The 11,617-nt window shown below is 44.8% G+C and overlaps 1 protein-coding gene across 2 annotated transcripts in view; it reads right to left on the bottom strand.

The window, feature by feature from the left end:
* Positions 1-11,617, bottom strand: part of fbln5 (fibulin 5) — a 70,376-nt gene that overhangs the window by 4,807 nt on the left and 53,952 nt on the right. The window contains exons 8-10 of one of the 2 annotated variants that reach the window (XM_031829341.1): positions 9,874-9,996; positions 7,064-7,190; positions 3,797-4,027 (exon numbers count right to left, since the gene is read on the bottom strand). In XM_031829341.1, the coding sequence (XP_031685201.1) occupies positions 3,799-4,027; positions 7,064-7,190; positions 9,874-9,996 (479 nt within the window). In that variant the 3' untranslated portion in view covers positions 3,797-3,798. The remainder of the gene's footprint in view (positions 1-3,796; positions 4,028-7,063; positions 7,191-9,873; positions 9,997-11,617) is intronic. The other variant, XM_031829340.1, reaches the window with a different exon arrangement.

Genomic DNA, 11,617 nt, shown 5'->3' with positions numbered 1-11,617 from the left:
TGGAGATATGGGATCAGGGCATGACAGTGGTCTATTCACACCGAGGCTTGGTGGTTAACTATGTGGAGATATGGGATCAGGGCATGACAGTGGTCTATTCACACGGAGGCTTGGTGGTTAACTAGGTGGAGATATGGGATCAGGGCATGACAGTGTTCTATTCACACCGAGGCTTGGTGGTTAACTAGGTGGAGATATGGGATCAGGGCATGACAGTGTTCTATTCACACCGAGGCTTGGTGGTTAACTAATAAACAGACTTTGTTGACATTCTGTGTAATGAAAATAAAATGTTTCTCCTTGCCTATATAACAGACATATTTGGGAAACTGAACGAACTCAAAGCAGGGGAAAAACAGAAAACATTGTACAGATGAGTGATCAGATCAGCAGCATCTGTTTGACTGTGATCCTGGCTCAGTTGACGTGCTGGTAAGTGAAGTCGAACAGCTGATCTAGCTGTCATGTGACCGAATGCTGCATGCAACGCACTACGGAGGAGTTTTGGTTCCTGTGTAACAAGGGAATAGTGTGCCGTCCTCCCTTCAAGCATTAAAACTCGCGGGACGCTGATTCAGTGCTCTCTTCTGCATTAAAAACTCATATCGATCCAGGTTGGATGTGATAGGAGATGAGGTGCTTACACTGTCGACCACATCCCCAGACTTTGAGAAGCTCCGAACACGGCATGCATCAAGCCACACCTCCATCTCAACATCAAGCCACACCCCCATCTCGACATCAAGCCACACCCATCTCAACATCAAGCCACACCCATCTCAACATCAAGCCACACCATCTCAGCATCAAGCCACACCCCCATCTCAACATCAAGCCACACCCATCTCAGCATCAAGCCACACCCATCTCAACATCAAGCCACACCCCCATCTCAGCATCAAGCCACACCCATCTCAGCATCAAGCCACACCCCGATCTCAATATCAAGCCACACCCATCTCAACATCAAGCCACACCCATCTCAACATCAAGCCACACCCATCTCAACATCAAGCCACACCCATCTCAACATCAAGCCACACCCATCTCAGCATCAAGCCACACCCATCTCAACATCAAGCCACACCCATCTCAGCATCAAGCCACACCCATCTCATTAGAGGTGGAGAGATAAGAGACATTATGTCAGACTCATTTACAATTGACTGTAACAGCTCCACATGAACAGTATGTGATGGTGAGTTGAGGAGACAATCAGAAATACTGTTACAATGTTTTTCCATTGACAGTCATAGCCCCAAATATAAAAGTTTACATTGGTTGGTAATCACATCAATCAAATCAAATGTATTTAAAGCCCTTCGTACATCAGCTGATATCTCAAAGTGCTGTACAGAAACTCAGCCTAAAACCCCCAAACAGCAAGCAATGCAGGTGTAGAAGCACGGTGGCTAGGAAAAACTCCCTAGAAAGGCCAACACCTAGGAAGAAACCTAGAGCGGAACCAGGCTATGTGGGGTGGCTAGTCCTCTTCTGAATGTGCCGGGTGGAGATTATAACAGAACATGGCCAAGATGTTCAAATGTTCATAAATGACCAGATGGTCGAATAATAATAATCATAGTGGTTGTAGAGGGTGTAACAGGTCAGTTGGCTTTTCATAGCCGATCATTCAGAGTATCTCTACCGCTCCTGCTGTCTCTAGAGAGTTGAGAACAGCATCATCGAGAATTTTCAGATATCAAAATGGGTTCATGGTTTGGTTTATGGTTTCAGATCTAATGCTGCCGAATCGTGAGCAAACAGAGAGTTCAGCACGATACATGTAGGGATTTTATCACACTTTGACTTTGCAGTACAGTACTACACACCAAAAAACAGCCTGAGGAAACGTCTAGTCTTATCAAGGAATCAGAATATCCACTGAGTCAGCACCTAGTAGTGCCACTCTAAAACTACAGACTCTTATTGATTCCTCGGTCAAGGAATCAGAATATCCACTGAGTCAGCATCCCAAATTGCACCCGACTCCTACGTAGTGCACTACAGCTGACCGAGTGCCCTACGTAGTGCACTACAGTTGACCGAGTGCCCTACATAGTGCCCTACAGTTGACCAAGGCCCTACATAGTGCACTACAGTTGACCAAGGCCCTAACTAGGCAAGTCAGTTAAGAACACATTCTTATTTACAATGACGGCCTAGGAACAGTGGGTTAACTGCCTGTTCAGGGGCAGAACAACAGATTTGTACCTTGTCAGCTCGGGGATTTGAACTTGCAACCTTCCAGTTCCTAGTCCAACACTCTAACCACTAGGCTACCCTGCCACCCACATAGTGCACTACATAGTCTATGTGACACTGGGCAGCACCTAGTAGTGCTCCGCCCACTCTAAAACTACAGACTCTTATTGGCCCATCTGCCTGTCAACTATACCTAACACAGAAAGGCAGACCGAGCAACAGTGTTCTGTTCTGTATATCCCGACCAAAAAAAGAGTCTGTATGTATCCTGCTGGTATCAGTTTAAAAAGGCTGATAACATATGAAACAGATGGCATCATTCTAACGCAAACTACACTACAAACTACACTACAAGCTACACTACACGCAAACTACTGCAAACATAGTTACAACATGGTCTGTTTATTATTGTCCTCAGGCCTGATTTATATTAGCATTTATTATGGATCCCCCATTAGTTCCTGCTAAGGCAGCAGTTACTCTTCCTGGGGTTTATTATGGATCCCCATTAGTTCCTGTCAAGGTAGCGGCTACTCTTCCTGGGGTTTATTATGGATCCCCCATTAGTTCCTGCCAAGGTAGCGGCTACTCTTCCTGGGGTTTATTATGGATCCCCATTAGTTCCTGCCAAGGTAGCGGCTACTCTTCCTGGGGTTTATTATGGATCCCCATTAGTTCCTGCCATTAGTTCCTGTTGCCAAGGCAGCAGCTTCTCTTCCTGGTGTCCAGCAAAATTAAGGCAGTTATGCCATTTTAAAAACATTATATTACATGGCCCTCAGGCCACTACTCCACTACCACCCTCATGTAGAACTCTCCCCTCTCCCTCACATAGAACTCTCCTACCTCCATCACATAGAACTCTCCTCCCCCCCTCCCATAGAACTCTCCTCTCTCCCTCACCCTCATGTAGAACTCTCCTCCCTCCCTCCCTCCCTCATGTAGAACTCTCCTCCCTCCCTCCCTCCCCCTCATGTAGAACTCTCCTCCCTCCCTCCCTCACCCTCATGTAGAACTATCCTCCCTCTCTCACCCTCATGTAGAACTCTCCTCCCTCCCTCCCTCACCCTCATGTAGAACTCTCCTCCCTCCCTCACCCTCATGTAGAACTCTCCTCCCTCTCTCACCCTCATGTAGAACTCTCCTCCCTCCCTCCCTCACCCTCATGTAGAACTCTCCTCCCTCTCTCACCCTCATGTAGAACTCTCCTCCCTCTCTCACCCTCAGGTAGAACTCTTTCCCTCCCTCCCTCACCCTCATGTAGAACTCTCCTCCCTCCCTCCCTCACGCTCATGTAGAACTCTCCTCACCCTCATGTAGAACTCTCCTCCCTCTCTCACCCTCATGTAGAACTCTTCCCTCCCTCCCTCACCCTCATGTAGAACTCTCCTCCCTCCCTCTCTTACCCTCATGTAAAACTCTCCTCCCTCCCTCACCCTCATGTAGAACTCTCCTCCCCCTCTCACCCTCATGTAGAACTCTCCTCCCTCCCTCACCCTTATGTAGAACGCTCCTCCCTCCGTCACCCTCATGTAGAACTCTCCTCCCTCCCAAAACCCTCATGTAGAACGCTCCTCCCTCCCTCCCTCACCCTCATGTAGAACTCTCGTCCCTCGTTGCCCGGTCCTTTGATCTGGAAGATGTAGAATGCTCCAGGGTATCTGGTAGTGGCCTGCATCTGGAAGATGTCTGCTGGGACGCTGCGGCCTGAGGACAGGTCCATGTGACGGTAAAGGATGGTGAAGGGCCTGTCTCTACAAGCTGGGTTCTCAGCACTACACATACACTGACTGGAGAGAGGGAGGGGAGGGAGGGAAACATACTTTAAGCTTGGTTAATAATATAACAGTATAATAGGTACATTTACAATCAACTCAAATGAAAACATTTATATATATACACAACTAAAACATCAGAAGTATCATGTCAACACATGATCAACACATGATCACTAGGTAGGTTTCCATCCAATTGGGGATCATCAAAAAATCTGCATTACAATTAGCATTTTCCCACCAGAGATGTGTTTCCATCCAATTGGGGATCATAAAAAAAATCTGCATAACAATTAGCATTTTCCCACCAGAGATGTGTTTCCATCCAATTGGGGATCATCAAAAATCTGCATAACAATTAGCATTTTCCCACCAGAGATGTGTTTCCATCCAATTGAATTGCAGCAGATAAAAGGATGTGAATGATGACACAGTATGCATAAAAATAACTTTTGCGGATAAATTCCCATGTATCCCCCCCCCCCCCCCCCAAAAAAAGAAAAAGAAAGTTAAATAGGTTTCCAGATGCATTTTAAACTCTACTGATGCTTAAAGTGCAACAAAACATGTGCTACACGTATATATCGAATGTGTCTACTCAGGTATTGGCCCCTGTGCTCTAGCCAACAGCTGGCAGATATAGTATCCTACATGATTATTACGAACAAAAGGAGCGAGATCCTTTTTATTTTTCAAACTGCAGCCGAGCTCGAGATCTTCATGTCACTAAGAACAAGACCTCTCGAAATTTATTGGAACGACTCATCAAACTCATCGTGTTGTATTTTCACCACCACGTGAAGTTCATCATCATTTATTTATCTGCAGCCGAATAAACTGCGTGGTTTCCTGAGTCGTAGTGAGAAGGACCACACACCATGTCATCTGTAGCTTAATAAACTGAATGGTTTCCTGAGTCGTAGTGAGAAGGACCACACACCATGTCATCTGTAGCTTAATAAACTGAATGGTTTCCTGAGTCGTAGTGAGAAGGACCACACACCATGTCATCTGTAGCTTAATAAACTGAATGGTTTCCTGAGTCGTAGTGAGAAGGACCACACACCATGTCATCACACGACTCCAAGAAATTCGTCCAAAATGAGTTGATTTATTGCACAGTGGCTGCCTTCCATAGACACCGACTGGAATGATATTTTTATTGACAAATACTGACAAATTACTGACAAATTACTGACAAATTACTGACAAATACTGACAAATTACTGACAAATTACTGACAAATTACTGACAAATACTGACAAATTACTGACAAATTACTGACAAATTACTGACAAATTACTGACAAATTACTGACAAATTACTGACAAATTTCTGACAAATTACTGACAAATTACTGACAAATTACTGACAAATTACTGACAAATTTCTGACAAATTACTGACAAATTACTGACAAATTACTGACAAATTACTGACAAATTACTGACAAATTACTGACAAATTTGCCATTAGCTGTAATAATATTTCTAATCTAATATGTTAGGTTACTATTTCCATATTTACGCATAAAGGCATTTCCACCACCATCATTCATTTTGTCGACATTTTGGAAAGTTCACCAACAAATTAGCTGTTTTCAGATTAGCCGGGCGTGACATATTTCTTGTTAACAAACTATAGTTTTGGCAAGTCGGTTAGGACATCTAATTTGTCCATGACACAAGTCATTCTTCCAACAATTGTTTACAGACAGATTATTTCACTTTCACTGTATCACAATTCCAGTGGGTCAGAAGTTTACATACACTAAGTTGACTGTGCCTTTAAACAGCTTGGAAAATTCCAGAAAATGATGTCATGGCTTTAGAAGCTTCTGATAGGCTAATTGACATCATTTGAGTTAATTGGTGGTGTACCTGTGGATGTATTTAAAGGCCTACCTTCAAACCCAGTGCCTTTTTGCTTGACATCATGGGAAAATCTAAATAAATCAGTCAAGACCTCAGAAAAATAATTGTAGACCTCCACAAGTCTGGTATGTGGATATATTGAAGCAACATCTCAAGACATCAGTTAAAGCTTGGTCACAAATGTGTCTTCCAAATGGACAATGACCCCAAGCATACTTCCAAAGTTGTGGCAAAATGGCTTAAGGACAACAAAGTCAAGGTATTGGAGTGGCCATCACAAAGCTCTGAACTCAATCCTATAGAAAATTTGTGGGCAGAACTGAAAAAGCGTGTGTGAGCAAGGAGGCCTGCAAACCTAACTCAGTTACACCAGCTCTGTCAGGAGGAATGGGCCAAAATTCACCCAACTTATTGTGGGAAACTTGTGGAAGGCTACCCGAAACGTTTGACTCAATTTAAACAATTTAAAGGTAATGCTACCAAATACTAATTGAGTGTATGTACACTTCTGACCCACTGAGAATGTGATGAAAGAAATAAAAGCTGAAATATATCACTCTCTCTACTATTATTCTGACATTTCACATTCTTACGTCAGCACAATAACTGTTCGTCAGGAGCTTAATGAAATGGGTTTCAATGGCCGAGCAGCCGCACACTATTGCATTAAAATAGCAATAGTTAGTTATAATGAGAGATATTGACTAGGCATTAATATGACTACAGTCCTTAGAGAGGGAGAGAGAGAGAGAGAGACATTTCACTTTATATATTATCTACCTCACTTGCTTTGGCAATGTTAACACATGTTTCCCATGCCAATAAAGCCCTTGAATTGAATTGAATTGAATTGACAGAGGAGAGGGAGAGAGAGAGAGAGACAGAGAGAGAGACAAAAAAAGGAGAGAGAGAGAGGCAGAGAGAGAGAAAAAGGAGAGAGAGAGAGGCAGAGAGAGAGAAAAAGGAGAGAGAGAGAGACAGAGGAGAGGGAGAGAGAGAGAGAAGAGAGAGAGAGAGAAAAAGGAGAGAGAGAGAGGCAGAGAGAGAGAAAAAGGAGAGAGAGAGGCAAAGAGAGAGAGAAAAAGGAGAGAGAGAGAGAGAGACAGGAGAGGGAGAGAGAGAGAGAGAAGAGAGAGAAAAAGGAGAGAGAGAGAGGCAGAGAGAGAGAAAAAGGAGAGAGAGAGAGAGAGAGAATATTGAGAGTACTTACTTGTCACTGAGTTCAACGTACGGTGGATCACATTTTAGCAGATCCAAGCATGTATAGCCTCCCTGGAAATTGAAACATACTTGTGCTGTTGTACACGTGTTGTTACCAGTCTCACATTCATTGATATCTTCAGAAATATAAAACACACAACAATTAACGACAGTTAGACAACATCATCATCCATCATAACAAATTAGAAATATTATTATTACACAATGAAAACAAAACAAGCAATAGGTAGGTATACTACACTAAAGGACTAAACCCTGTTCCTGGAGAGAGATACCTACTGTAGGTTTACATCTATCTAGTCCAGGGCTCTCCAACCCTGTTCCTGGAGAGATACCTACTGTAGGTTTACATCTATCTAGTCCAGGGCTCTCCAACCCTGTTCCTGGAGAGAGATACCTACTGTAGGTTTACATCTATCTAGTCCAGGGCTCTCCAACCCTGTTCCTGGAGAGATACCTACTGTAGGTTTACATCTATCTAGTCCAGGGCTCTCAACCCTGTTCCTGGAGAGATACCTACTGTAGGTTTACATCTATCTAGTCCAGGGCTCTCCAACCCTGTTCCTGGAGAGATACCTACTGTAGGTTTACATCTATCTAGTCCAGGGCTCTCCAACCCTGTTCCTGGAGAGATACCTACTGTAGGTTTACATCTATCTAGTCCAGGGCTCTCCAACCCTGTTCCTGGAGAGATACCTACTGTAGGTTTACATCTATCTAGTCCAGGGCTCTCCAACCCTGTTCCTGGAGAGATACCTACTGTAGGTTTACATCTATCTAGTCCAGGGCTCTCCAACCCTGTTCCTGGAGAGATACCTACTGTAGGTTTACATCTATCTAGTCCAGGGCTCTCCGACCCTGTTCCTGGAGAGATACCTACTGTAGGTTTACATCTATCTAGTCCAGGGCTCTCCGACCCTGTTCCTGGAGAGATACCTACTGTAGGTTTACATCTATACTTTCCTATCTAGAAAGGTTATGGTAAAGTTAGTCCCGGGGTGAATCTAAAAAGTATTCTCATCACCTTCCCAAAATGCCAGAGGTAAACGAGGACAGCATTGGAGAGAAGATCCTTAGTTTCCTCTGACATTTTGAGTAAGAAGCGAGGAGAGAGGAAGCAACGCAAGGAATCAAGCATTTCGCTACACCAGCAATAACATCTGCTAAATATGTGTATGTGACCAATAACATGTGATTTGATATACTGAGATTCATCCAGTAAGTCCTGTCATGCTGACAGATTACAGACTACTGTCAGTAGGTGTCCTGATTACCTTCACAGTGCCTCCCATTCCCTGGACAGGTTAGGGTTAGTACAGTAGGTGTCCTGATTACCTTCACAGCGCCTCCCATTCCCTGGACAGGTTAGGATTAGTACAGTAGGTGTCCTGATTACCTTCACAGCTCCTCCCATTCCCTGGCCAGGTTAGGATTAGTACAGTAGGTGTCCTGATTACCTTCACAGCTCCTCCCATTCCCTGGACAGGTTAGGGTTAGTACAGTAGGTGTCCTGATTACCTTCACAGCTCCTCCCATTCCCTGGACAGGTTAGTATTAGTAAAGTAGGTGTCCTGATTACCTTCACAGCTCCTCCCATTCCCTGGACAGGTTAGGGTTAGTTCAGTAGGTGTCCTGATTACCTTCACAGCTCCTCCCACTCCCTGGACAGGTTAGGATTAGTCCAGTAGGTGTCCTGATTACCTTCACAGCTCCTCCCATTCCCTGGGCAGGTTAGAGTTAGTTCAGTAGGTGTCCTGATTACCTTCACAGCTCCTCCCATTCCCTGGCCAGGTTAGGATTAGTCCAGTAGGTGTCCTGATTACCTTCACAGCTCCTCCCATTCCCTGGACAGGTTAGGGTTAGTTCAGTGGGTGTCCTGATTACCTTCACAGCTCCTCCCATTCCCTGGACAGGTTAGGGTTAGTTCAGTAGATGTCCTGATTACCTTCACAGCTCCTCCCATTCCCTGGACAGGTTAGTATTAGTACAGTAGGTGTCCTGATTACCTTCACAGCTCCTCCCATTCCCTGGACAGGTTAGGGTTAGTTCAGTGGGTGTCCTGATTACCTTCACAGCTCCTCCCATTCCCTGGACAGGTTAGGGTTAGTTCAGTGGGTGTCCTGATTACCTTCACAGCTCCTCCCATTCCCTGGACAGGTTAGGGTTAGTTCAGTAGATGTCCTGATTACCTTCACAGCTCCTCCCATTCCCTGGACAGGTTAGGGTTAGTTCAGTGGGTGTCCTGATTACCTTCACAGCTCCTCCCATTCCCTGGACAGGTTAGGGTTAGTACAGTAGGTGTCCTGATTACCTTCACAGCTCCTCCCATTCCCTGGACAGGTTAGTATTAGTACAGTAGGTGTCCTGATTACCTTCACAGCTCCTCCCATTCCCTGGACAGGTTAGGGTTAGTTCAGTAGGTGTCCTGATTACCTTCACAGCTCCTCCCATTCCCTGGACAGGTTAGTATTAGTACAGTAGGTGTCCTGATTACCTTCACAGCTCCTCCCATTCCCTGGACAGGTTAGGGTTAGTTCAGTGGGTGTCCTGATTACCTTCACAGCTCCTCCCATTCCCTGGACAGGTTAGTATTAGTACAGTAGGTGTCCTGATTACCTTCACAGCTCCTCCCATTCCCTGGACAGGTTAGGGTTAGTTCAGTAGGTGTCCTGATTACCTTCACAGCTCCTCCCATTCCCTGGACAGGTTAGTATTAGTACAGTAGGTGTCCTGATTACCTTCACAGCTCCTCCCATTCCCTGGACAGGTTAGGGTTAGTTCAGTGGGTGTCCTGATTACCTTCACAGCTCCTCCCATCCTCATAAAGATAGTATCCCGCTGGGCAGTGACACTGGAAGGACCCTGGGGTGTTCACACAGCGGTGCTGACACAGAAACTCTGAGAAACCACACTCGTCCAGGTCTATAGGTGATACACAGCATTAGTAGTTACATTAGTACATCACAATACATCACAGTACACCATGTAACACCACAGTACATCACAGTACACCACAGTACACCACAGCACACCACAGTACACCACGTAACACCACGTAAAACCACAGTACATCACATTACATCACAGTACGCCACGTAACACCACAGTACATCACAGTACACCACAGTACGCCACGTAACATCACAGTACGCCACGTAACACCACAGTACACCACATAACAAAACAGTACACCACGTACCACCACAGTACATCACGTAACACCACAGTACAACACAGTACATCACGTAACACCACAGTACAACACAGTACATCACGTAACACCACAGTACAACACAGTACATCACAGTACAACACAGTACAACATTATCTCACGTAACACCACAGTACAACACAGTACATAACAGTACACCATGTAACACCACAGTACACCATGTAACACCACAGTACATCACAGTACACCACAGTACGCCACGTAACACCACAGTACATCACAGTACACCATGTAACACCACAGTACACCATGTAACACCACAGTACATCACAGTACACCACAGTACGCCACGTAACACCACAGTACATCACAGTACACCACATAACACAACAGTACATCACAGTACGCCACGTAACACCACAGTACATCACAGTACGCCACGTAACACCACAGTACATCATGTAACACCACAGTACAACACAGTACATCACAGTACAACAGTATCTCACGTAACACCACAGTACAGCACAGTACATAACAGTACACCATGTAACACCACAGTACACCATGTAACACCACAGTACATCACAGTACACCACAGTATGCCACGTAACACCACAGTACATCACAGTATACCATGTAACACCACATTACACCATGTAACACCACAGTACATCACAGTACACCACAGTACGCCACGTAACACCACAGTACATCACAGTACACCACATAACACCACAGTACAGCACAGTACATAACAGTACACCATGTAACACCACAGTACACCATGTAACACCACAGTACATCACAGTACACCACAGTATGCCACGTAACACCACAGTACATCACAGTATACCATGTAACACCACATTACACCATGTAACACCACAGTACATCACAGTACACCACAGTACGCCACGTAACACCACAGTACATCACAGTACACCACATAACACCACAGTACATCACAGTACATCACAGTACACCACGTAACACCACAGTACATCACAGTACGCCACGTAACACCACAGTACATCACATTACACCATGTAACACCACAGTACATCACAGTACACCACAGTACACCATGTAACACCACAGTACACCACAGTACATCACAGTACACCACAGTACACCATAGTACATAACAGTACACCACGGTACATCACAGTACACCACAGTACATCACAGTACACCACATCATAGTCATCACTGTCATTACAATATTGCCCAAGAATTACAGTTCAAAGTGTAATGAGGGGCACAAATACTGACTGAACCACAGCTAGATGTCAAATAATGACTGAACCACAGCTAGATGTCAAATAATGACTGAACCACAGCTAGATGTCGAATAATGACTGAACCACA

Source organism: Oncorhynchus kisutch, linkage group LG7 (assembly GCF_002021735.2).
Source record: "Oncorhynchus kisutch isolate 150728-3 linkage group LG7, Okis_V2, whole genome shotgun sequence".
Lineage (NCBI taxonomy): Eukaryota > Metazoa > Chordata > Actinopteri > Salmoniformes > Salmonidae > Oncorhynchus > Oncorhynchus kisutch.
Note: the sequence above shows the minus strand (reverse complement) of the source record. Positions and strands in the feature narration are given on the sequence as shown.